The sequence below is a fragment of the Nelumbo nucifera genome, chromosome 1 (assembly GCF_055504915.1).
Source record: "Nelumbo nucifera cultivar China Antique chromosome 1, China Antique-T2T, whole genome shotgun sequence".
NCBI lineage: Eukaryota > Viridiplantae > Streptophyta > Magnoliopsida > Proteales > Nelumbonaceae > Nelumbo > Nelumbo nucifera.
The window spans coordinates 161,024,540-161,049,344 of record NC_142649.1 but is presented as its reverse complement, the minus strand read 5'-3'; the positions used below and the strand labels follow the sequence as shown (position 1 = coordinate 161,049,344).

At 34.6% G+C, this 24,805-nt stretch overlaps 1 protein-coding gene and 1 pseudogene across 1 annotated transcript; both read left to right on the top strand.

Moving 5' to 3' along the window:
- Positions 1-1,199: 1,199 nt before the first annotated feature.
- Positions 1,200-4,055, top strand: LOC104610042 (WAT1-related protein At2g39510-like). Its single transcript, XM_010276497.3, has 7 exons — positions 1,200-1,512; positions 1,895-1,957; positions 2,056-2,172; positions 2,343-2,571; positions 3,136-3,294; positions 3,385-3,536; positions 3,711-4,055. Exons 1-7 carry the CDS (start codon positions 1,307-1,309, stop codon positions 3,895-3,897), a joined length of 1,113 nt encoding a protein of 370 aa, XP_010274799.1. The 5' UTR covers positions 1,200-1,306; the 3' UTR covers positions 3,898-4,055.
- Positions 4,056-7,763: 3,708 nt separating this feature from the next.
- Positions 7,764-19,040, top strand: LOC148804074 (WAT1-related protein At4g08300-like; annotated as a pseudogene).
- The last annotated feature ends 5,765 nt before the right edge of the window (positions 19,041-24,805 follow it).

Below are 24,805 nucleotides of genomic sequence, written 5' to 3'. Positions count from 1 at the left end.
GAAACTGAATGTAATTACTTCCCTTTAACATGGGCATCTTTTGACACCACACTGCATCGCATAGGTCTCTTCTGGTATACACCTAATGATGACAACATTTTTCATGTTTTAGTGAAAGTAGAATACAATGCCCAACAAAGAAGAATATGATCACCTCTTTGCTGGTACATTCTCTACAATTACGCAGTTGGATAGATTCTCCAATCTCCAATACAAGAAGCATATGTACAAATGGATTTGAGGATATAAATGATTCTTCAGTTGTGTGCCTCTCAGGAGTGGATCCGGTAGGCACAGTCCGTAACCACACTGATGAGTACGCAAACAATGGAGATCACATCTGCGCCCCACATGCACATCTCAACATGGTTTGGGATATGCTGTGGGGCACAATGTGAATTCCAAACAATCAGTGTGCCATATAATTAAGTGTCTCTCAACCCACCATGAAATGACTTAAATATAATTGTGAAGCAGAGGTGCCAAACAGGCACTTCAGTGTGTTCACGAGTGTAGCTACTATGATCAGACAAGTGGGTGTAACAGTTAACCCATTATAGATATGATGACCTTCCACTTTTCAATTCATACATGATTCTGAAAGTATTGATACGCACAATATTTAACCTTCAAAACTGCATGGCCACATGTTCTAATTCCTAGCATTTATATTATCAGTGGGTTCAAATACCGGTTCATATCATACAATACGTATTAATTGATACTCTGAACTTTGGTTGGGTGTAAATTAAGAAACAAGTGATGTAAGCCCATTTGATCAAATAGCAACTAGTGTGTCACTGTCGCTATGGAATTGTGATTCGTGGAATATTTATGGTCCAGAAAAGTTGCATTAGTGGATTCTGAGACTCAAATAATTGTAATAATTAATTACACATAATCGATATGCATTTGGTTAAAGTTAGAATCTTGTCCATTCTGGCTGACCATTCTCTTGGTATAGTAAAAGTTCAGATTCTAAACTAATCAATGCCGTCTATGATATATATGTGATGAGAAGGGCTTACAGTTACCAGGTCAGCCAGCTTGACATATATACACTTGTGTTAAGTTCCTCTATCCATTCCACTAATTCAGTGTTGGGTTCGCTTCTAGAACGTTAATTAATTTCATAAATTGCATTGTTTAGCAAGTCTGCAATTTTCAAGTGGAACTAAGTGGAACTTGTTACTAGAATATTCCAGGGTCATCTATATGTATGGCCATGTTATGCTCCTCACCTTCATCTGTGTAGTACAAAGTAGAAACCAGAAAACTGAGTAGGGAAGCAACATATCTAAGAGTAATGGCACTCCAGGCATGTGGCTTTGGGCAAATTTTCAGGAGGTTCAAACCACACCTCCTCATGGTTTTGGTTCAGATGGGTTATACATTCCTCTACTTCATAACAGAGGCATCATTTAACCATGGAATGAATCCCCATGTGTACATAACTTATCGACATATAGTAGCTGGTTTTGCGATGCTGCCCTTTGCTTATTTCCTTGAAAGGTATAATATTAATGTGTATTCATTGTGTAGCTTCTATCACATACATTCCTGCAAACACATGTACAACGGCTCTTTAGTAGTTCACAACACTACATGGATAATTGGGTGGTAATGAGTTATCTGCTATTTGTTTCCAATCTCTGTGTGTTAATCCCACCACCCACCCCCACCCCATCTTCCCAGAGTTAAATTTTCTTGTATATTTAAGTGAACATGGAAACATGTTGATGCCCAAGAATCCTGAAATGGAATTTAGCTTAGTTGTAATTTTTACACAGTACTTAATGTTGTATTTCTAAATATTGGCCTAACTCACTTGGGTTTTATTCATATATCTGATCTGAGACATGTTTTGACTCTATTTGTTTTTCTTTTCCCACAGAAAAGGAAGACCAAAGCTGACAATAGCATTGTTTGCAGAGATATCTGTGCTGTCTCTCCTAGGGTGAGGATGCATGAATACATTTGAATAAGATGACTGATAAACAGTACGTTGCACCTGATATTAGAAAATGACTAACAGCCTCGACTTATGAATTGCAGGGTCAGCTTAACTCTGAACATGTATTTTGCAAGTTTGAGATATACCTCACCCACATTCCTTGCTTCAGTTGTCAACACCATTGCTTCCTTGACCTTTATAATTGCAGTCGTACTCAGGTATGCATTTTCTTAATCAGTAAAAGCTTATAAATTAACTACTTTTCCTTATCTTTACTGGGTGCATGGTATGGTATTCAGTGGAATTAAATTCTTATTTATAATACAGGTTTTCTTTCTTCTTCGATTCTTATTTTTTCCTTCTCCTAAATGGCCTTAATTAAATGTAGGTTGGAATCTCTCAATATTACAAGCCCCCGTGGCACAGCAAAAATTCTTGGGACCGTGGTTTCATTGGCTGGTGTAACAACTATGACATTGTACAAGGGACCTGCAATGAGAAACATATCAGGTGCTTTTATTCATATCCAGGGAAACCAAATCCATGAAAACTGGTTGAAGGGCTCAATCCTTACTGTGGCAAGCTGTATAACATGGTCAGTGTGGTACATTATGCAGGTAACTGAACACTTTGACTGATCCAAGAGTAAACTTGGTAAAATATTATTAGGCAACTAACTGCTGTTCCATGGTGTACTAATGATAATTGGTTATAACTATAGAGAAAAATCTCAGTAAGCAGGTCCATGCACATAACAAGTTCATTTAATTGATAAGGTCACATTTGAAGTTTGTAGATATAGAGCAGGCTACTTTGTTTTCTTTATCTTTAACATGGATCATTACACTTCCAGAGAATTGAAAAAGATTAATGTCTGATACAGTTAATCTTTTAGAGGTAACTAGCTAGATTGTACCAACAGGAGCAACTAAAACCTAGCAATTAAGTGTATGTAAGTACTACAGTCTACAGCTGAAGAAAATTCTTTACAATGATCCCAGCACCATCACTTAGAGTTTAAATTGGAAGGAAATAATTAAAAGGAAAAGAAAAACAAAGGATATAAACAAAGAAAAGATATGAAAAACAGACATATTCATTTAGTTAAAAGAGTTCAAATTAATCAAGATAATTGATGTTAGCACTGTCTATAATAATAACTCTTTTGCAATACATTGTAGGCTGTGACATTGAAGAGATATCCGGCACAACTTTCTCTGACTACATGGATGTGCTTTGTTGGGGGAGCACAATCAGCTGTGTTCACAGTGTTCATGGAACACAAGCCAGCAGCATGGATAATTGGGTTCAACATCGACTTCTGGTCCACCATATATGGTGTAAGTAGGACCTTTGAGACAAACTACAGTTCTGGTATAGACTACAAAGCTTTCAGGGAATCCTAAAATTTGATTGATTATTCATGGCAGGGAGTGGTCTGCTCTGGTATAATAATCTTCGTTCAACTATGGGTTACAGAACAAAAAGGCCCAGTTTTTGTGACAATGTTTAATCCCCTCTCAACCATATTAGTGGCAGTTATCGCATACTTTGTTCTTGGTGAAAGACTCTACATGGGAAGGTATGTAGAAGTTATCATTCCGTCTACCTTTACCTAAATTAATACACAGTTATCAGAACACATTAGTGCTCGGTTGTTCATCAGCCAACCCAAATGTTCACAAACACTCTAGCTAGTAGTAGCTACACAAAGACAGAAGGAACTGATTTTTTTTTTTTCCTTTGGCTTCTTTAGCATACTGGGAGGAGTTATTGTCATCATTGGTCTCTACTTGCTGTTGTGGGGTAAAGAAGGAGACCAAGAAACTAGCATCAAGCCTCAAGAGCTCTCCTATTTGGATTACGAAAAGCAAAAGGAATACAAGAAACAATTAGTTAGTAATAGTTCAGTGGAAAAGGAGGTACATGAAAGAGATCCTTAGACCTGCAACCGATTTGGCACACATCCTGTGAGATAACTAGAAACCCAGGTGAAATGAACTAAGCCCCTCTATATGTATTGGGTTTTTTTTTCTTCACAAGCTTCTGTAAACAAATGGTAGTTTGAATCCGGAAAGAAAGAAAGGGAGAATTTTACCAAGTTTTTCCAGTCTCGAAGAAATATTATTACACTCGTGGTGCAACTATTAAAACTTTTGCGTCTGAGAAGCTACTTCAATTCTTTTCCTTCATGTATTAATTCCATGTGAACATGCATGACAGAGTATTTCGTTGTAAGTCATTCCCCTGTTCCAGAAACAGTCTCCTAAAATGAGTAAATTAATTAAAGGAGAAACTAAACTCAACGAACGTCTTTCCTGCTCATTCCATATATAATAACGATACTTCTTAGAGAAAAGTCCAAATTAACGTCGTTTCCTTTATTACTCATACAGACAGAAAGAGAGAACGTAACAATAAATTTATTGAAGAAACAAATAAATACTACTCGATTGGTGCTTCTAATTCCACTAAATTTTGCGCCTGACCAATCTGAAAGTTGGGCAAATGGCATGAGTAAGACACTGAAACCGAGACATACAATGAAAGCACACTTCAAAACTAGCAGCAGAACCAAACAACTAGGCATGATCAAAGCAACAGTCTGTAAAATAAAATTTAGCCAATTGAAGCTCCATGAATGAGTATAAATACAAATATGTAAAGCGTAAATACATACGGTTTTTGTCTATAAAAATAAAAAACAATGAAAAAAAGAAAACATAAATGGTCCCAATTCCCAACACGTTTAGGCCTTCTTTTTCATTGTCTTAATTTTAATTTTAATTTCTGTCTAAGAAACAAAAACGTTTGAATGAAAATCACATTAACTCGGACATGTATCAGCTATTACATGCTCATTTACTGTACTTACCTAACGTGATTACTACATCCAGACCCTATATTAATTGTGGAAAAGAGAAATCTGTCATTTTAAGGTGAGATGCTTACTGCTTACAATCCAGGCTCAACATTAAGAAATAGGTATAAGGCGAGGCCAAGCCCGGAGTTAGCCCCAGATCAAACAGGATCTGTCCATATCATCCCAGACGCTTTCAAATTTGAAATGCTTGGGTTGAGTTTGAGCCTGGGACAAGCTCGGGTTGGTTAATCAACTAAACATTAAATTTGACATGCACGTACGTGTATATGCATCTATGCTCAGACTGGGCTAAGGAGGTCCGACTTAGCTTGAAATGTCATAGGGCTAGGCTCAGGCCCAGCCCATATAAAATTGCAGGTTGGATTAATTTAGGCTCTGGTTGGGCCTGTTCAAATTGCATTCTTAGTTACAATTAGACCTATTCATGGGTCAGGCCGAGTTGGGCTTTACTTCTTTATCAATAGAAAATGTTCAGGCCTGAATCCGAGCCTAGCCTCACCTTCGGGCCTAGATCTTGAGCCTAAGCCTGACTCTTATATAAGGCCCGAAGTCTGATTTGCACATAAAATATCATATTTTTGTTGTAATTTAATAAACTAATATTATATTAATTTGATAATAATTTAATAAATAAATACATATTATATATATTTATTATATATATAATATATATTTCTATTATATGTAATGGTTAGCCTAAAGCACCATTACTTTGTTTCCATGTATCTGCTAATGCTGAAACTGGTTAGCCCTTAATTGGCTCATTATGCGACTGAGAAGCCACAACATTTTTAAAGTTAAAAGAACTGAAAAAAAAAAATTGGATCAACCTGAACCCAACCCAATTCCATGACCCACGGGGTCGGTTAAAGTTGGGGTTCAACAATTCAGGTTGATCTAGGGTTGGCCTCGTCCTGAACTTACCTGGTCCAATTTGTACGTCTTACCTATCAAGTGTTCTCTTGATTTTCTACATGTGTTTTTCTCTCTTTCTGTTTATTTGAAGTGTGCATTGCCACATCATGCAACGCTGACTGCTTAAGTAATTTCTTTTTGTCATAAACCATATTTATAGAATTCAATATATCTGTATTATATAAAGTGTAGATACTTGCCTTGGGCTCTGAGCAGGTCATAAAAGTGAAACCCAAACATTATATGATATCATATAAGGTGAATACTTACTTTCACACATGTACAATACATGCTCTTATACTAGTTTTTAATAATCAAAGAAAGCAAAGGTACCTAAGGATTAAAATATGCTTGGATATGCTTGGATACACTAATAAACAAACTTTTTAAAATATTTAAAACATCTCAAACCTCTTCCCCAACCCCCTAATTATTACAAAATAAAAAGCAAAAAAAAAATGGTATCGACCATATCAATATGCATTAATACTCATGTTTGGGTACCAAGTGTATCAACATTCTAATCTTTGAAAGTAGCATCTTATAATACCAAGTTTAGTAAAATCTTTGAGAAGGGTTTAATAACGAGGGGACTTTCTGCTAATTAATGCCATAATTAAATAATAAAAAATAAAAATACAAAAATACAAAAAAAAGAAAAACAAATACACAAAAGTTGTAGAAAATAGTTGGACACATCTATAATATTATATATTCATCATACTAAATAAAAATAAATGTGTTGAGTTAATGAGAATTAATCTTATACACATAGAAATATAAAAATTTGTAGAGAATTTTATTATTATTATTATTATTATTGTTATTGTTATTATTATTATTATTATTATCATTATTATTATTATTATTGTTATTGTTATTGTTGTTATTATTATTATTATTATTATTATTATCATTATTATTATTATTATTATTATTATTATTATTATTATTATTATTATCATCATCATCATCATCATTTAAAATTGCTATGCACATGCAAAGCACGTGTGCATTTGCTAATACAACCTTTGTGTATCATTAAGGGTAAGAATGTAATTAGATCGGATTTGGATTTAATCTACAATCATCTTATTAAGTTTAAAATGACCAAAATTTTAAAAAGTAAAAAGTAATTATTTTTAACTTATATGTATATACATATAATGTATATAAATATAAAATATTAAAGTTATCATCAATTATAAATTTTATATAATTATACATATATATTATACATACATAATTTTTTATCAAACTCAATTAATTCCGCAACTCATCTGGATGCAAATTCTAACAACCAAATCCAGAATAATTGGATTTGGAGCGGAATGGCGTATTGAGACAGCCCAAATTTGCTACAATATAATAGTAAATGCTTTGGTCAATATAATGATGCACATGAAGCTGCAATGCATCTTTTTTCCTTAGCTTTTGGATTTGTTTGTTTAGGTTAGGCTCAATCATCCCGGGACAATTGAATGAGTTCCGGGTTAATTAAAGGAGAAGTTCATCTTTTAATTATGATTAGATGTTGCATCTTTTTTATTCTTTGTGAGTTAGTGGAGAGGAACTATTTCAGAATGCTTCTTCCTCAAATACCAGCTCTATTTGGTTCAATAAGAACATGCAAGTTTGATATTCAAAGCCATGGTCGTGGATTCTCTTCCTGTCACATCATCAGTAAATGTTGATTCCTCTGGCCGACAACATAATTGATTAATTTGCTTTTGCATATTACATTAGCAATTGCCTATTTTGGTGGCTTCATGCAACCTTGGCATTAATAATCGAAGAGAATATTTTTTATTCGATCTATACATTTACTAAGTTGGAATTGGTCAGTTACCAAGTGGGAAATTGTTATCACAGGAACCTGATGCTAACAACATTGGAGAAGAATCAAAGCCAGGTCTAGATCTATGTGTATAAGTATATATGTATTTCTTTCTCCTACTAATTAATGGGGCGGAGGTACAAGGAAAGCTACATTTAAAGAGTAATTAATTAATGGCATTCGAGGCATGTGAAACTGGTGCAATAAGTTACAGGAGGTTCAAGCCACACCTCCTCATTGTTCTGGTTCAGATGGGTTACTACGCATTACTGTACTTCATTGCAGGGCATTCAATCATGGATTGAATCCTCATGTTTTTGTGACCTACAGAAACATCTGATCTTTGTCTATTTCCTCTAATCCTGCAGGAAATTAAGACCAAAGCTGACATTTGCATTGTTTATTGAGATATTTCTGCTGTCTCTCATTGGGTAAGGAATGCTGAAGAGAAGTACATATAATTGCATTCTGTAACAACTGATGAATGGAAAGGACTAACGGGCCGGTTTTGATGTGTGATCACAAACAGGACTGGTTTAACCCCGAACATGTATTTTGCAAGCTTGAGATTTGCCTCCCCAACATTCCTTTCATCAATGATGAACACCATTGCTTCCATAACCTTTATAATTGCAGTTATATTCAGGTAAGAAAGTCATCTTAATTCAGAAAACCATCTCCCTTGCGTGTATGATATCTCCATCTCCTGCATTTAATTAGTTAATATTAGGAACTTAACGAATGGAGGTGATGTAGGTTAGAGGTTCTTGATGTAACTAACCCACGTGGAAAAGCAAAAGTTGTTGGGACTTTGGTTTTCTTGGCTGGAGCCATGACCATGACATTGTATAAGGGACCTGCACTGAGAAACATAATCCATATTGACAAATACTGTCCATGAAAACTGGCTGAAGGGTTCCATTCTCACTGTGCTGAGCTGCATAACATTGTCATCATGGTATATCATGCAGGTAAACATTCACCATCAACCTCTGCTGGGCCAGCATATATTTGTAAAGGTAGTTTTTCAAGCATCTTCATTATCCAAGAGCCCATGAATGAGAATTCTCTCATAGTTCTCAACTCGCATTATAAAGGGTTTGAATTGGAAGGACACAAAGAAAAATAATAAGAAATTAAAAGATGAATCTTCTTTTGATTAGAAGAAAAGAATCATACATACATGCATATACACACACACATAGCCTCAAGAATATTTCTGAAATTTTCTGAAGACAAAATTTATCCCTTCATATTTAAAATTATTGATAAAAAAGTGAGGGCAAATATGATAATTAGTTATTGATATTAAATGAGTTAAAAAGAGGTACTTTTAAGATATTAAATGCATTTAATTCCCTCCCATTAAATTCAACATGTAAGGTATTAACTTGCATTCACCTTCATTAAATCATATATTTAAGACATTTTTGTTTATTCTCATCATTAAATTCTATTAATTAAATCTTTACATAATAAATTAATAATTCCAATAACATAAAAAAGTATACTTCCAAAATCTACCTAGAAAATTAGTGTTTTAATCTAGGTGGTGGTAAGAAATTAAACCATTTTGGGTCAAATAGGCTAATCCATGCTGCCACAAATAAATAATAAAATTCAAAAAATAGATAAAATGTAAAAAACAATGTAGAAATTAAAAAAATGGAAACATTTTTAATATCATATATTTGACATATTAAACAATAATAAGTATGATAAATAAAATATATTTTTATTAATGATGAAAATGGAATGTAAAATTTAAAATCAATTGGCAATAAAACTATTTTCCTATTCTCTCTCATTAAATCTTATACCTAAGGTATATTCTCTCATTAAATCCTATATTTAAGATATATTTTTCTTATCATTAAATTTTACTAATTAAATTAATAACATTATTTTTAATAGTATAGAAATAAATATTTTGAAAAGTAATTTAAAAACAAAATCATTTTCTTCCCTCCCAATGGTGGGAAAACAATTCAACCATTTGGGGTCAAATGGGTTGATAAACAATGCCATAATTAAATAATAAAAAAATAAACATAAATAAAATATATAATATAAAAAAATAAAAAGAATTGGGAAAATCTCTAATATTCTATATTCATTACACTAAACAACAATAAGTACCCAATATAAGAAGTATTTTTATTAATAATGAAAATGGAATGCCAAATTTAAAATCAGCCTAGAAATGAAATGACAACATAGTCAAAAAATGAAATTTTAAAAACAGAAAATACAAAGAATCACAAAAATAAAAAATAGAGAAATCTTTGGGAACATATCTAATGTTATATATTTATAAAAGTAAAATATTGGGTACATCTCTAATATTATAAATTCATTATATTGAACAAAAATAAATATTATACATAAGAAATGATTTTATCAATGATGGAAATGTAATACAAAACTTAATGTCAGCCTAGAAATCAAAATATTTTCCTTTTTGGGTGGTTTGTTAGTGGTTTGGGTTAAATGGATTAATCAATGATATGATCGTTAAATAATAAATCTATAAAAAATAAAAAAAGTACAAATAATCAAAAAAATATATATTAATTATGTCAAGCAAAAATTAGGTGTGATAAGTAAAAATTATTTATATAATGTAGATGAAATATATAATTTAAAACCGATTGGAAAGCAAAGCTATTTTCTTATCTAGATAGCGGCTCAATGATCCAACTTTTTAAAAAACTCATGATGTCATAATTGAATAATAAATATTTAAAAAAGATGGAACACAAAATGAAAAAAAATATAAAATTTTGTCGAAAACATTAGGGAACATTTCTAATGTTATATATTCATCATATTTTGCTTGTGGACTTTGTTTAGGGTACTGGGAGGGCTTACAATCATCGTCGGCCTCTACTTGCTACTCTGGGGCAAAGAAATGGACACAAAATTGAGCACCAAGGCCCAAGAGCTCTCCTTAAATTATGAGGAAGATAAAGAAAACAGGATAGAAGTAGTTACATCAGTAGATACTTCCAAAGGGTCCTTGGATATCTAAGCCCTCGACAGATTTGCAAAGTAAATGGATCACAATTATTATTAGTAGTTGCATAAGAAAATCATACATCTTGCCTTTGTAATAGACCACCCCATGGGCTTGCCCATTATGCCATTAGGCACGATTGATCCATGACCTAGTCGCACGTCCCTGACTTCTTGAGGTTATTGGTATTAGAAGAGATATAACTTTTTTTATTATTGTTGAATGAACTTTCCATAGGGCTTAGTAAAAAGGAAAGAAAAAAAGAAAGAAACTAGTGGAAATGAACAAAATCCAACTTTATGTGTTTCATGTTTTAGCTTTTACTTGGCATCTCCACCCCCTCTAGATTGTGTATTACTAAAACACCCCTTATAATTTATAATTGTTTTATTTAGTCGACCTTTCATCCATGTTTGGGAATGGTCATTTGACCTCTTAAAATGAGTGAAAATGTCAAAGAGAATGGATCCATGTTTTTTTTTTTGTTTCTAATAGATTGATATGAGAATTATTAGGGGTATTTGCAGATAAAAATCCATAGATCTATGTCCTGTCACATGTTCCACTGGTGAAAGGGAGTTTCCTCCTCATATAAATGGTATCTTATTTTCTCAAGAAAAAACATCTCAAAAGTAGTTATTCCCATTCCCAAAGGAGCACACATCCTTCTTGTGGAAGACTTCACCTACAACTTTAACAGTCTTGGGTGTGATAGATGGGGGCTTACTATTGTCATGAGCCACAATGTCAAAAATGACCTCTCCAACAAACAAATATCCAACAGTATCCTTTAATGACAAAGTGTTTGGAATAATAATAACATTATCATGGTCAGAGACCTTATTCTTGGACTCAAACATTGACTTAGCATCTACATCCTCCATGGTAGCCTTAGTCTCTATGACCTCATCATCCACAATATCTATATTCTTGGAAACTATGCCCTAACTTATTACCCTCATCATGTGTAGCAGCCTCATGTTCAAAACTTTTATTCTTCCCAGTAGCCTTACGGACTTCACTCGTGCTAATCAATAGGACATTATTCTCTACATGCATGGCAATGAATTTATTCTTTACATTAGTAGCCTTGTCACTCAAATAGGTTTTATTCTCAACTTTGTCCATGGAAAACTCAATTTGTACAATGTCATTGGGACCTCCCTCCTTTATTTCATCTTATACATCCTCAATAAAAGATCCAACAGCCTATCCCCTATGCACACTTAGAATGCAAGGCTGCAACCCCCCAAGCCTCAATCACCACTATAGACTACACCTCAGTCTTGTGTTCCTTGGCCTCGCCATCACCTATATGCACAAAATACTCATTTAGTCTCAAGGAATAAGGGGTACTCAAACCCTATGATACAACTCCAATCCTCTTGAAATTTATCCTAAGGTCTTCCAAAGTTCTTCAATTCATCCGTAACTAGGCAACCAAGATCAATGGTATCTTCATAAGCTCTTCCCTTGTGAGTGAGCTCACTTATTCCTTGCAAGAACTTGCTTAACTCTTGATTGGGCTTATAACCTTTTAACCGCATAAAATAAACTGTTGTAGTTGGAACTACGCAACCTAGTCTTAGTGGCAACCTCCCTATCCATATCTTCTAAATCAACAACACCAGAAGCCAAACTTTCCATAAACTTTTGCACATTTCTTAGAGCTTCATCATAAATTGAAAAATTAATAAGGTAAGTCTATAATAGTTGCACATTTCTACAACCTCATTGGCTCACTTCAAGTCAGAAACAATGGCACTCATAGTCTCACTAGGAGAAATTGATGGATCATTAGCCACACTTTCAGTAGGAAACCCTATAGGAACAATGGGCACTACACTACCAGTAGTGGTGACAAATTACAAAGCTAATTTTTAAGCTCCTTTGTCGTCCCTTCAATCTAACAAAACAAAAAATAGAATTAGAACAAAATAAAAAATATCAACAAAATAAGACACAAAGAACTTCAACAATTTTACCTTATGAATGTTTTCTCGTGTAGTAGCCTCTATAGGATTCTCAAGTATAGAACCCTAAAATGGATAACTTTTCCTCTATGATAAAAATCTGAGACTCCACCATCTTGACTTACAGCATAAACAAGAGGATATGTATTGAGCCTCACATAAGAATATATAAACAACCAAGAGAAACAATATACGCATTGAAGTATATACCTTAGGTCAAGAGGAACCATCACCAGCTATAGCACGCCTCTTCAAAGCTGGGTCAGCCTTGTTAACAAAATGCCTAACAATTTGCTTTATTTTCAAACATGAAGCAGACTTATATTCCAATCACTTCCTTCCCCTTACTAGAAACAATAGGGGTGGGTGTAGTAGTGACAACAGGGGAATCTCCATTAATACTAATGCCCTTTTCCATAGGTTTCATCTCTATTGGCCTTGCAACACTTATTACGAAGGAAACCTCACCCTACGCTCTTGAAGAGTTCTGCTCCCACATATCTCCTTAATCTAGTCCTCAAAAATGATTACTCTCTTGGTTTACCTTCCATGCAAAGAGTCTTACTCTTTGTGGGATCTCCTTCCTCTTTTTCTTCTCTTTCTTGCCAAAAAAAACCTTGGACAGTTGGAAAACAGTTGCCCTCTTAGAATGAGTGGACAAGCTTTTTACATTCCATCACTTGAGCCACCCAATACTCTTCATAGCTATCAGAAACACAAGCAACATGACACTTTTTCATGAACATCACAACTAATGGTATACACAACTTCAAAATCTTCATGAAAAACTGGAGGTAGCATGTCGTGACCAAACTAATGGTATACACAATCAAGCTGATAATCAGAGCTCATAGGAGAGAACTTCACCATAGGAGAATGAACAGTGGAAGGGAAGCAACATAACATCTCAAATGCAATGGCCTCCTTTCTTATTTTGACATATTCAATACCCTTACCCAATTATACACCAACACTTATTAGATTACAGCCCACAACAAATGATGAATGGTTGTTAAACGAATTTAGTAGAGCCTCAACAATGTTTAGTTTATTATCTTTACAATTTACCCACCTATGAACCTAGCTATGGTACATATCCACTAAAACATTTTAGCCTTTGACCTCAATGTTTATTTAGAAAAGCTAAAGCTTTGACAGATAAGTTCCCAACTTAGGAAAGCATTCACATATGTACTTAAACATAAAACTGATATTTACATAACAAGAAGAACCACCAAAATCTAAATTCTTAAAATCAGCAAACACACTATCAAAACACTAGTAGAGGTGACTCGAAAAATGAGGCAAGTGGAAAAGATTCACCACAAGATAAAACCACAACAATTCGATAGAGATGTGCACTATACCATCATTTAGAGAACCAAGAAAAATGAACTTTGAAAAAATAATCAAAACAAAAGCAAAAAATAAATAAATAAATAATATCTTCATTAGCATGGAATTCCCTAGATCTCTTAAAAAATGATTTGTCAAACTAGTAAAATATCACTTCCTGTGGTAGTCAACACGAGACATGCTCTCATTTAACTTCTCACTTTCCTCCATAAGATGATCATAAATAGCTTCGACATGATCTTTCAAATGGAACTAGACGTTGAATAGATAAACCATGGGAGATAGACCGATGCGAAGGCGGTAGGTGACATTATAGACGTCCTCTAAAGTGATAGCAAACTCCTCCCAAGTGGTGACAAAAGTTTGGCTATGAGAGGACCATCTGGAAGCGAGTACATTCATAAATCCGCCTTCTTATTGCTTTCAGAGACAACCACAATGTCAACAACTTGCCAAAGGCCAACATTTTGAAGCCTCACCACAAAAATAGGGTGTGTCAACATAAACTTGCACCAATCCACCAATTGTTTACCACAACTCTCATATGAGCACTAGGTGTTTAAAAGGGAATTTCCATCAAGGCCAACATTCATACATATAGGAAGATAAAAGGGTTTAAAACTTTAGAATTTAGTGTTTTAGTGTTTTATATCTTTGTAGTTTTTAACTTGTTCCATATTTCATTTAGTCTTGAAGAATGAGGTAGAGATGTGAGGGATTTAGGGAAACCAATACCCAACTCTCGATAACATCACCTCAAACCAAGTCTAAAGGAAGTTGGGAATCTTCTCTTAAGGTTTTGGTGTTTTATTCCTTCCTACTTCAAGCTGTTTCTTGAAAGATTATTTCTAAACAAATCAGATAGTGGGATGCTAACACCTTCCCTCTCCCAATCCATATGAATCCAAGATCTCATGGTTGAATGTCTTCCCTATTGAGAAATGGAATCACTATTCTATAGATAAAATCAAGTTTTTGAAACTAAAATGATGGCCCATTTCCTCTAAAAATGGGTGTCAACTCCTTTTTCTTAAGCCAACCATGAACTATTGGAGTTCACAATAGGGTTTAGGGTTTAGGGTTTTATGGTTTTAGTGTTATATGGTTTAGGGTTTTATGTTTAGGATTTATAAGGTTTAGGGTTTTAAGGTCTTATGGTTTAGGGTTTAAGGATTTAAGGTTTAGTGTTAAAAGGTTTTAGGTTTTAGGGTTTATGATTTAAAGTTTAGGTTTTAAGGCATGGGATATATGGTTTAGGCTTTGAACTTAGTGTTCTAGGTTTTAGGGTTTAGGGTTTAGGATTTTGAGTTTAAGGTTTCAGTGTTAAAGGGTTTGGGGTTTATGTTTGTGTTTGGTGTTTTAGGCTTAGAAGTTGGTGTTTTAGGCTTTAGGGTTTAGGGTTTTATGATTAAGGATTTTGGGGTTTCAAGTTTAGCATTTAGGGTATAGGGTTTTATGGTTTAAGTTTTAGGGTTTATGTTTATTTAGGGTATATGTTTTGTGGTTTAGGTATTAGGTTTTTGTGGTTATAGGGTTTTAGGGTTTTTGGCTTGGGGTTATATGATTTAGGGTTCAGGGATTTAGTGTTTAAGGTTTTGGAGTTTAGGGTTTAGGGTTTTAGTATTTAGGGTTAGGGTTTATGGTCTTAATATTTTAGGGTTTATGAGTGTAGGGTTTATGGTTTAATTTTTTAGGGTTGTAGGTTTTAGTGTTGTAGGTGTGAACGCCGAAAAATGGCTCACTTGCCACTTGGGCTAGAAATGGAGTCGCCACCCATCAGAAAGTAAACTTCCTAAACAACAGTAAGGTTTTAGGGTTGTGGCTTTAGGATTTGGGGATTAGGGTTTTAGAGTAGTTATCATATAAAGGCTTTTATGGTTTTTAATGTTTATAATTTTTAGTGTTTGGGATTGGGCTTAAGGTTTAGGGTTTAGGCTTTTTAGAATTTAGGGTTTAGGTTTTAGGATTTTTTTTAGGGTTTATGGTTCACAATTTTGGGGTTGGGGCTTTAGATTTAGCGTTTAGGGCTTTTAAGGTGTTTATAGAGGTGTAAATCGGGTCGTTCCACCCACAGCCTGACACGACGATCCGCGGGCCATGCCAATCCCGACACGACCATGATATTTTTTTAATTTTATTATACGAATTTATTTAATTATTGCATATATAAGCAATTTTATACACAAATTTCATATAAAATTAAAATTTTAAGTTTTTTGTCAATTTTTTTTAAATAAATAGCTTTGGCCCAACATGGCCAAGGCTCGACCCATGGGCCAGGCTGGCTTGTGGGCCGTGCCGTGCCGACCCCCAAATTTTTCACCGGGAGGGTGGCACGGCCCATTTTACACCTCTAGGAGTTTAGAGTTTAGGGTTTTAAGGCTTAGGTTTTAGGGTTTAGTGTTTGGGGTTTTAGGGCTTAGGGTTTAGTGTTGTAGGGTTTCAGGTTGTGGCTTTAGGGTTTAGGGTTATTTGGGTTTTAAGGTTTAGAGTTTAGTATTTAGGGTTTTGGAGTTTAGGGTCTAGAGTTTAGTGTTTTTTGGGTTTAGGCTTTAGGTTTTTGGGTTTTTAGTGGGTTTTAGGGTTTAGGGTTTGGAGTTTTAGGGATTTTAGGATTTTTGGGTTTTTAGTGGGTTTTAGGGTTTAGGGTTTGGAGTTTTAGGGATTTTAGGATTTTAGGGTTTAGGATTTAGTGTTTAGGGTTTTTGGAGTTTAGGCTTTAGAGTTTAGTTGTTTCTTGGGTTTAGACTTTAGACTTTAGGATTTTTAGGTTTTGGGGTTTATGGTTATTTGGGTTTTAAGGTTTTGGAGTTTAGGGTTTAGAGTTTAGTGTTTTTTGGGTATAGACTTTAGGCTTTAAGGCTTTTAGGGTTTTGGGCTTTTTAGTGTTTTGTGGTGTTTAGATTTTAGGGCTTTAGTGTTTTAGGGTATTTAGGGCTTAATGTTTTAGGGATTTATGGTTTAGAATTTAGGGTTTGAGCTTAGGCTTTAGGGTTCAAGGTTTTGGGTTTTGAGTTTTAGGGCTTAGGATTTATGGTTTAGGGTTTTAGCTTTATGGTTTTATGTATAGGGTTTAGGGTTTGGGCTTTAGGGTTTATGGTTGACGGTTTGGGGTTTTAGGGTTTAGGATTTTAAGGTTTTGTAGGATTCAAGGTTTAGGATTTAGTGTATTAGCATTTATGGTTTTAAGGTTTGGGGTTTAATTTTATAGGATTATAAGGATTTGGCTCGATGCTTTAGGGATATAGGGTTTAGAGTTTAGAGTGTAGGGTTTTTGGTTTTAAGAGTAGTATTTGAAGGGTTTAGAATTTAATGTTTAGGTATTTGGGGGTTTGGTTGTTTTTAATAAACATCTGAAATTATAGGTTGTGTTAATGTGCCTTTATACAATGTCATGAAACATAACAGGGTTTATGGTTGCTTTTAGGTAGTACTTAGTACGTGAAATTATAGCAAAATGATACAAAATTCGCAAATATTTAGCATCGGGAGTTTTTAATTTGTTTGATTGACGATTCAGGGGTAGTTTGGTCATCTGAAAATGCTCTGTTTTTTTTTTTTGAAGTCATAAAAATGCTCTATTAATAACCACTGATTTATCTAACACAAAATCATGTAAAAATGCTCGAATTTGTTGATGATATCTTGTTGGAATGACCTCTCAGCGTGTCATTAGTTTAGAGAAAGCAACATCCTTTGCATATGCTTTCGTCATTTGATGCACGTGAGGACATACGAGCCACAATATCTTCCATGATGGCTAGGAGACTCTGCTTTCAAGTTTGAATTTAAAAAAAAAACGAAACGAAGAAGAAGAAGAAGAAGAAGAAGAAGAAAAAGAAGCAACGCATCTTTTCCTGAGCTTTTGGGTTTCTTTGTTGGTCCAAATGCATGCAGAATCGAACGGCTGGGATCTTTGTTTGTCTTACCTGCATGCAAAGAGAATAATAGCAGCTTCGCAGTATAGGATCCGAGACACCAACCTCTCAAACAATGTGTAAGAGAGAATATCTTAATCTGATTAGAGCTAAGGCTGAGAGGATAATTTTCCTTTCTCAGTAAAGAGCCTATCTCATTGTGTTGAAGCACTTGGGAGAGATCCCTTATATGGTTGCTTCTCCAATGTTAAGTTCCTTGACATTAGGAACAAACTATTAGCAGTATAACCAATTGAGATAAGTGTTCCTTAACATTAGAATTCATGCTCCATCAGATTTGAGACAAGTGTCTCATATTGACCAAGGATATAACCACTTGGTTATCTAGTCTACACTGTGTCAAATGGATATCCATTGACCCGGTGAGAGCTGGAATATGGATCCAAATAATCCAACCAACATTAGTATCTCCATGTATGGAAAAAGGATTTGAATAAACAATCAAATAAATTTGTTTTTATAGAAAATAAATAAATAAATAGGTAATTATTTAAAAACGAATGATTGTGTGTGAGAGTGTTGCATGGAGATGACCATCAACTATCAACCATCAACATGTGGCTTGTCACATGGCCATTGGATATTCCTACATGTTGAGGATTAAACGAGGGCCTATGGCCACTCTACCATCATCTCCCACTTGACCAGTTAGGTCCGAGATGAATAGGTGTCGACCAACCCCATTGCTTCAACGTGCCTTACATAATCTGTAATTGCAATGGGTTTAGTCAAAGGGTCAGAACTCATATCTATTGTAGGCATATTGTAGGCACATATTCTACCAGGATCTCACTCCGTTGGTAGACATCATACAAATACTGGTAATGGAGATCTATGTGTCTCCCTTTAGGGCCGATCTCACCATTTTTAATTGTCTTAATGGTAGCTTGGTTGTCATTGAAGATCTTCACAGCTCCTATTGGCACATCAGCAATTCAGAGTTCTTCCAAGAATCTCCTAATCCAAACTGCTTCAGATGCCGCGGAGCTACAAGAGATGAACTTAGCTTCCATGGTGAATTTGGCTATACAGCTTTGTTTCTTGCTGGTCCATGAGACAACACCTCCTGCCAAGAGGAATAAGTACCCAGTTGTGGATTTTGTATCATCCGGGTCACCTGCAAAATCAGCATCACAACAACCCAGTAACTCTAGATCGTTTGTATGATAGGTTAATTTGAAGTGTTTTGTTAACTTCAAATATCTAAATATTCTTTTAACAGTCTTCCAATGTATTTTACCTGGGTTACTTTGGTATCTACTAACAAGGCCTACTGCATATGAGATATCCGGTCTTGTGCAAAGCATGACATACATCAAGCTACCAATAGCTTGAGCATAGGGTCTATACTTCATTTTCTCTATTTCTTCATCATTAGTGGGAGCCATATCTCTACTTAATTTGGCTCCTTTACAAATTGGAGTTTCAACACCATTACAATCATATTGAATTTCTTTAGAATTTTCTCTAAGTAATGCTCTTGTGAAAGAGTCAAGGTTTTAGTGTTCCTGTCTCTTTCTATTTTAATTCCAAGTACATAACTTGCATCACCCATGTCTTTCATTTCAAAGTTGGTTTTTAACCAATCTTTGGTGTCATTAATCATGGATACATCATTTTTAGTAATAAGAATATCATCTACATATAATGAAAGAACAACAAAACTGTTCCCACTATTCAAAGAGTAAATACAATGATCAAATGGATTAGGTATAAATCCAAGTTTAGAGATTGCTTCATTGAAGGTATGGTACCACATCCTAGAGGACTGTTTTAAACCATATAATAATTTCTTTAATTTATACACCTTATTTTCTTGTCCCTCTATTACATAACCTTGTGGTTGAGTCATGTACATTTCTTCATTCAGTTTTCTATTGAGAAAAGCAGTTTTGACATCTAATTGGCATAATTCTAAGTCCAAAAAGGAAACTAAGGACATTAGGATTCTAATAGAGGTAAACTTGGCAACTGGAGAGTAAGTCTCCTCATAATCAATCCCTTCTACTTGGGTGTACCCTTTCGCTACTAATATTGCCTTATATTTTTCTATAGACCCACCAACGTTGAGTTTTCTCTTTAATATCCATTTACACCCTATAGGTTTCCTATTCTTGGGTAAATCAACTAATTGTCAAACCTGATTTTTGTTTATTGAGTCTAACTCATCTTGTATAACTTCACACTACTTTTCTTTATCAAGTGCATCCATAGCATCTTCAAAGTCAATCGGATCATCAAGAGACTCCTCATTCAAGTAGGTATAATAGTCTTTTAATCTTGATGAAGGGAATCTTTCCCTTTGAGTTTTACCTAAGGTGTCATTATTAGGTGAACCTTGTCTATCAGGTGCAGTCCTAGCTTCTATAAATTCTTTGTTTAATTCAAATAAGCTAGGTAAATGTTTATTATCATCAATTTGATCTTCTAGAAAAACAGCATCCCTGTTTTCTATTAATTCAACTATTCCATCAGATTTATGATTAACGAACATATACCCTTTGATATTATCACTATACCCTATAAAGGTACACCTTAGACTCTTGTTATCTAACTTGCTTCTTTGCTGATTTGGTACTTTTACATAGGCACTAGCCCCCCAAATTTTGATGTTAGTCAGGTCCGGTTTTCTACAAGTCCACATTTCATGGGGTGTTAAGCTATTAACTTTAGTTGGAACCTTATTTAGGATATACACAATAATACTTAAGGCCTCTCTCCAAAAGTGTGTTTCTAGACTTGAGTGAGATAACATTGATCTCACCATATCCAACAAAGTCCTATTTCTCCTTTCAGCCACTCCATTCTATTGTGGCGTGAAAGGCATGGTTAATTGGTGTACGATTCCATTTTGTGCACAAAAGTCACTAAATAGGTTAGAGATATATTCTCCACCTCTATCACTCCTAAGAGTTTTTATTTTTCTACCCAATTGGTTTTCTACAAGTGTTTTATACTCTTTAAATTTTTCTAAGACTTCTAATTTTCTTTTAATCAGATACACAAAACCAAATCTAGAGAAATCATCTATAAAAGTTACAAAATATTCCATACCCCTATGTGTTTTTACATTTAAAGGGCCACATACATCAGAGTGTATTATAACCAATAATTCCTCTGATTCCTTTCCCTTCTTAAAAGGGATCCTAGTCATTTTTCTACTAAGGCATGGTTCATAATAATTAAAATTCATTTCTATTTTGGGAATTAAGCCATTGGTGCTCATTCTCATCATTTTATCTTTGTTTATGTGACAATGTCTCATGTGCCATATGTATGCATTTTCATTCACATGAATAGCACAATCATAACTAGAAAGAGCATTCACTTTATTGATAGTCAAACGATACAATCCATCAGACTTATTCCCAAACATTAAAACTCTACCATGCTTTCCTATGGTTACTTTTTCTCCCCTGAAACATACATCAAAACCCTTCTCATCTAACAGAGGAACAGACAACAAGTTTCTCCTAAAATTAGATGCATACAACACATCATGAATGATTAAATTTGTGTTCTCATTTATGGGGATCTTCACTTTTCCGGTTCCAAGTACATCAGTGTAGGTGTTGTTTCCCATAAAAATTTTGCGTTCTCCTATCTTCATTTCTTTCAATTCCAGGAACATCTTTTTAATTTTATAAATATGCTTAGAGGCGCCAGAATATATGCACCAATCAGAAAAAACTGAATCAGTAAAGTAGAATTCAGAGACTACACACACTATGTCTTTCTTTTCAGTTTTTCCTTTTTCATTATTTGATTTATTCTTCTTGCATTATGGGCAATTATATTTTGTATAGCCTTGTTTTCCACAATTAAAGCAATGCTTACCCTTAGTCTTCTTGAATCCTTTTGAGAATTTAAATTTCTTGTTAAATTTCTTCCCATTAGTATTTTTGAAAAAATTGCCCTTAGGCTTTTCGGCCATTTGGGAAGTTTCAGTTGGTTTGGGAGTAACCATTAAGGATAAAGGTTGGGATTTCTTCCTCTTCGTTTCAACCTCTAATCCTAACAAAGTAGGTAAGTTTTTTATGCTAACTTCTCTTCCAGATAGGTTTAAAGTTGTCACTACAAAATTCCAAGAAGATAGGAGGCTATTAAGAATGGTGGAGACCTGAATTTTCTCAAGAGTATGGTTCCCAGTGGCTGCCAATTCTTTTGCATCACATTCATTTTACTAACATGATCTACTACAGAATCCTCTTCTCCCATTTCACAGCCATAATATTTTTCAATTAACAATTGAACATAGGTTTCAGTTATTTTTCCATATGTTTCTTTAATGGCCTCAAACATGTCTTTAGCATTATTATATTCTTCAAACACAACTTCTATGTCAGGCTCCATAAAAGTTAATAAACAATTTCTTGCCTTCCTATTATCCCTTTCCCATTTTTGATATTCACGAATTACAGTCAAAGAATCATCATCAGCAGGTTTAGCAGGAATAGATTTATCTAAAACATAATCAACATTTTTTTCATCAAGTATCCTTCTAATTCTACGTTTCCAAAGAGCAAAATTGGTGTCATTCAGTTTCTCAGTTTTATTGAGTTCTTGGGATAAGGCAGTAGCAGACATGATTAAAAAAATGCAACAGTATTCCAGAAATAAATAAAGCAAGTGCAATATCAGTTGGTTGTATTTTACGAGACTGCCATTCAAGTTCGGAGAAAAAATAAATGAACGAAGATAGAGCACTTAGTTGTATACGCAAAAATTCCCAATCCGTAGCTGAAGTGGTCAGTTATCAGATTTTCTGTCCAGCTTCCACTGCTCCTATTAGTTCAGGAGTAGATCATGCATTCGGCAATGATGCTTCTATGTGGCTTGGAGTACAAAAATATCCTCAAGAATGACAGTAAGGATCAATGAATACCAAAAAAAATGAACAACAAAAAAAAAAAAGGAGAAATGAATAAACGAAATTCTAATACCCGATTTGAGATGTTTGGGTTCGCCTCATTGGTCGAATATGCCTTTTCAAACCAAATTTGTGTTATAGTGAACGAAAATAGTGAAAAAGTCCTAAATTTATTTAGGGTGTCTTGCCTCACTTCAGATCTAAGCAGCTAACATTTCTGCAATTCTTCGAGCAGTTCTTCGTTCATGTAACTGGAAAAACCCGAACTACCAGTGACGCTTTTGAGGTTGTAGTTAATGCAGGATCGAAGTCGTTGTCGTTAGAAGGCAAAAGGTTAAAAAAACGAACAGGGTTCTGTTGTCTCGGAGTTGCCGGAGCCACTATTTGTTTGGAGATGGGCAGTTGAACAGGGTTTCGAAGACCAGACGAAACCCTCATTGTCGTTCTGTTCTTGCCATGAAGGGTGCACAGATGGGATAGATGAGCAAAGAGGCATAGATGTTGAGAGGAAACCCTCGAAGCGGGTTTGTTTTCTCTCTCCTCTCCTTTGGATCTTAAAAGATGAGACACGATTCGGTGAGGCGCAACTATGCTTTAAGCACTATGCGAGTCCTTGCTGAGCTCTGATACCAATGTTGGTCCAAATGCATGCAGAATCGAACGACTGAGATCTCTGTTTGTCTTACCTGCATGCAAAGAGAATAATAACATCTTCACAGTATAGGATCCAAGACACCAACCTCTTAAACAATATGTAAGAGAGAATAGCTTAATCTGATTAGAGCTAAGGCTGAGAGGATAATTTTCCTTTCTCAGTAAAGAGCCTTATCTCATTGTGTTGAAGCACTTGGAGAGATCCCTTATATGGTTGCTTCTCCAACGTTAAGTTCCTTGACATTAGGAACAAACTGTTAGCAGTATAACCAATTGAGATAAGTGTTCCTTAACATTAGAATTCATGCTCCATCAGATTTGAGACAAGTGTCTCATATTGACCAAGGATATAACCACTTGGTTATCCAGTGTAATGGATATCCATTGACCCAGTGAGAGCTAGAATATGGGTCCAAATAATCCAACCAACATTGGTATCTCCATGTATGAAAAAAGGATTTGAATAAACAATCAAATAAATTTGTTTTTATAGAAAATAAATAAATAAATAGGTAATTATTTAAAAACGAATAATTGTGTGTGAGAGTGTTGCATGGAGATGACCATCAACTATCAACCATCAACATGTGGCTTGTCACATGGCCATTGGATATTCCTACATGTTAAGGATTAAACAAGGGCCTATGGCCACTTCACCATCATTCTTTTATTTATGTTAAGGTCAATCATCCCGTGGCACTTGAATTGAATGAATTCCGGGTTAATTAAAAAAGAAGTTCATCTTTCTATTTTATTTTTTCTTGTGGGGTGGTGCAGAGGGACTATTTCAGAATGCTTCTTTCTCAAATGCAAGCTCTATTTGGTTGACTAAGAACCAAGTTTGATGTTTCAAAGCCATGCTCATGGATTCTTTTCCTCTGTCAGACCATCAAATGTTGATTCCTCTGGCCGACAATGAAACTGCTAATGATAAGGCTGTCATTGGATGTGATTTCTCTTTTGTGAAGCACAAAACACCAGCACATTTGCAGAAGATTGCTTTAATTTCCTCTGACATTTTTAAATTTTAAAATTTAGCTACATCTCCAAGTAACTCACAGCCTTGAAAAGAAAGAAAAGAGATGCTAGGATTTTCCTTTCGCTTTTCCTGAACAATTTTCTCTACTATTAAAATGTTATTTAAAACCAACTTTGTTATAGGGAACCATTAAAAGCCAACTTGAATCCATTGGCCAAAAAATGGAATCGAATTTGACTTACATAAGCAACAAAACAATTCGCATACATGAACCACACAATTATGCTTTTCTTTTCCATCTTACTGATACGGGGAAATCTATCTGAGAGACACATTAAGATTAGCGGGTCTCATTCAATGAATCACATGTTTTCTTCAATAAAACTGCAGCTTCATATGCTCACAGAGAATCATGATCTCTCCATTTTT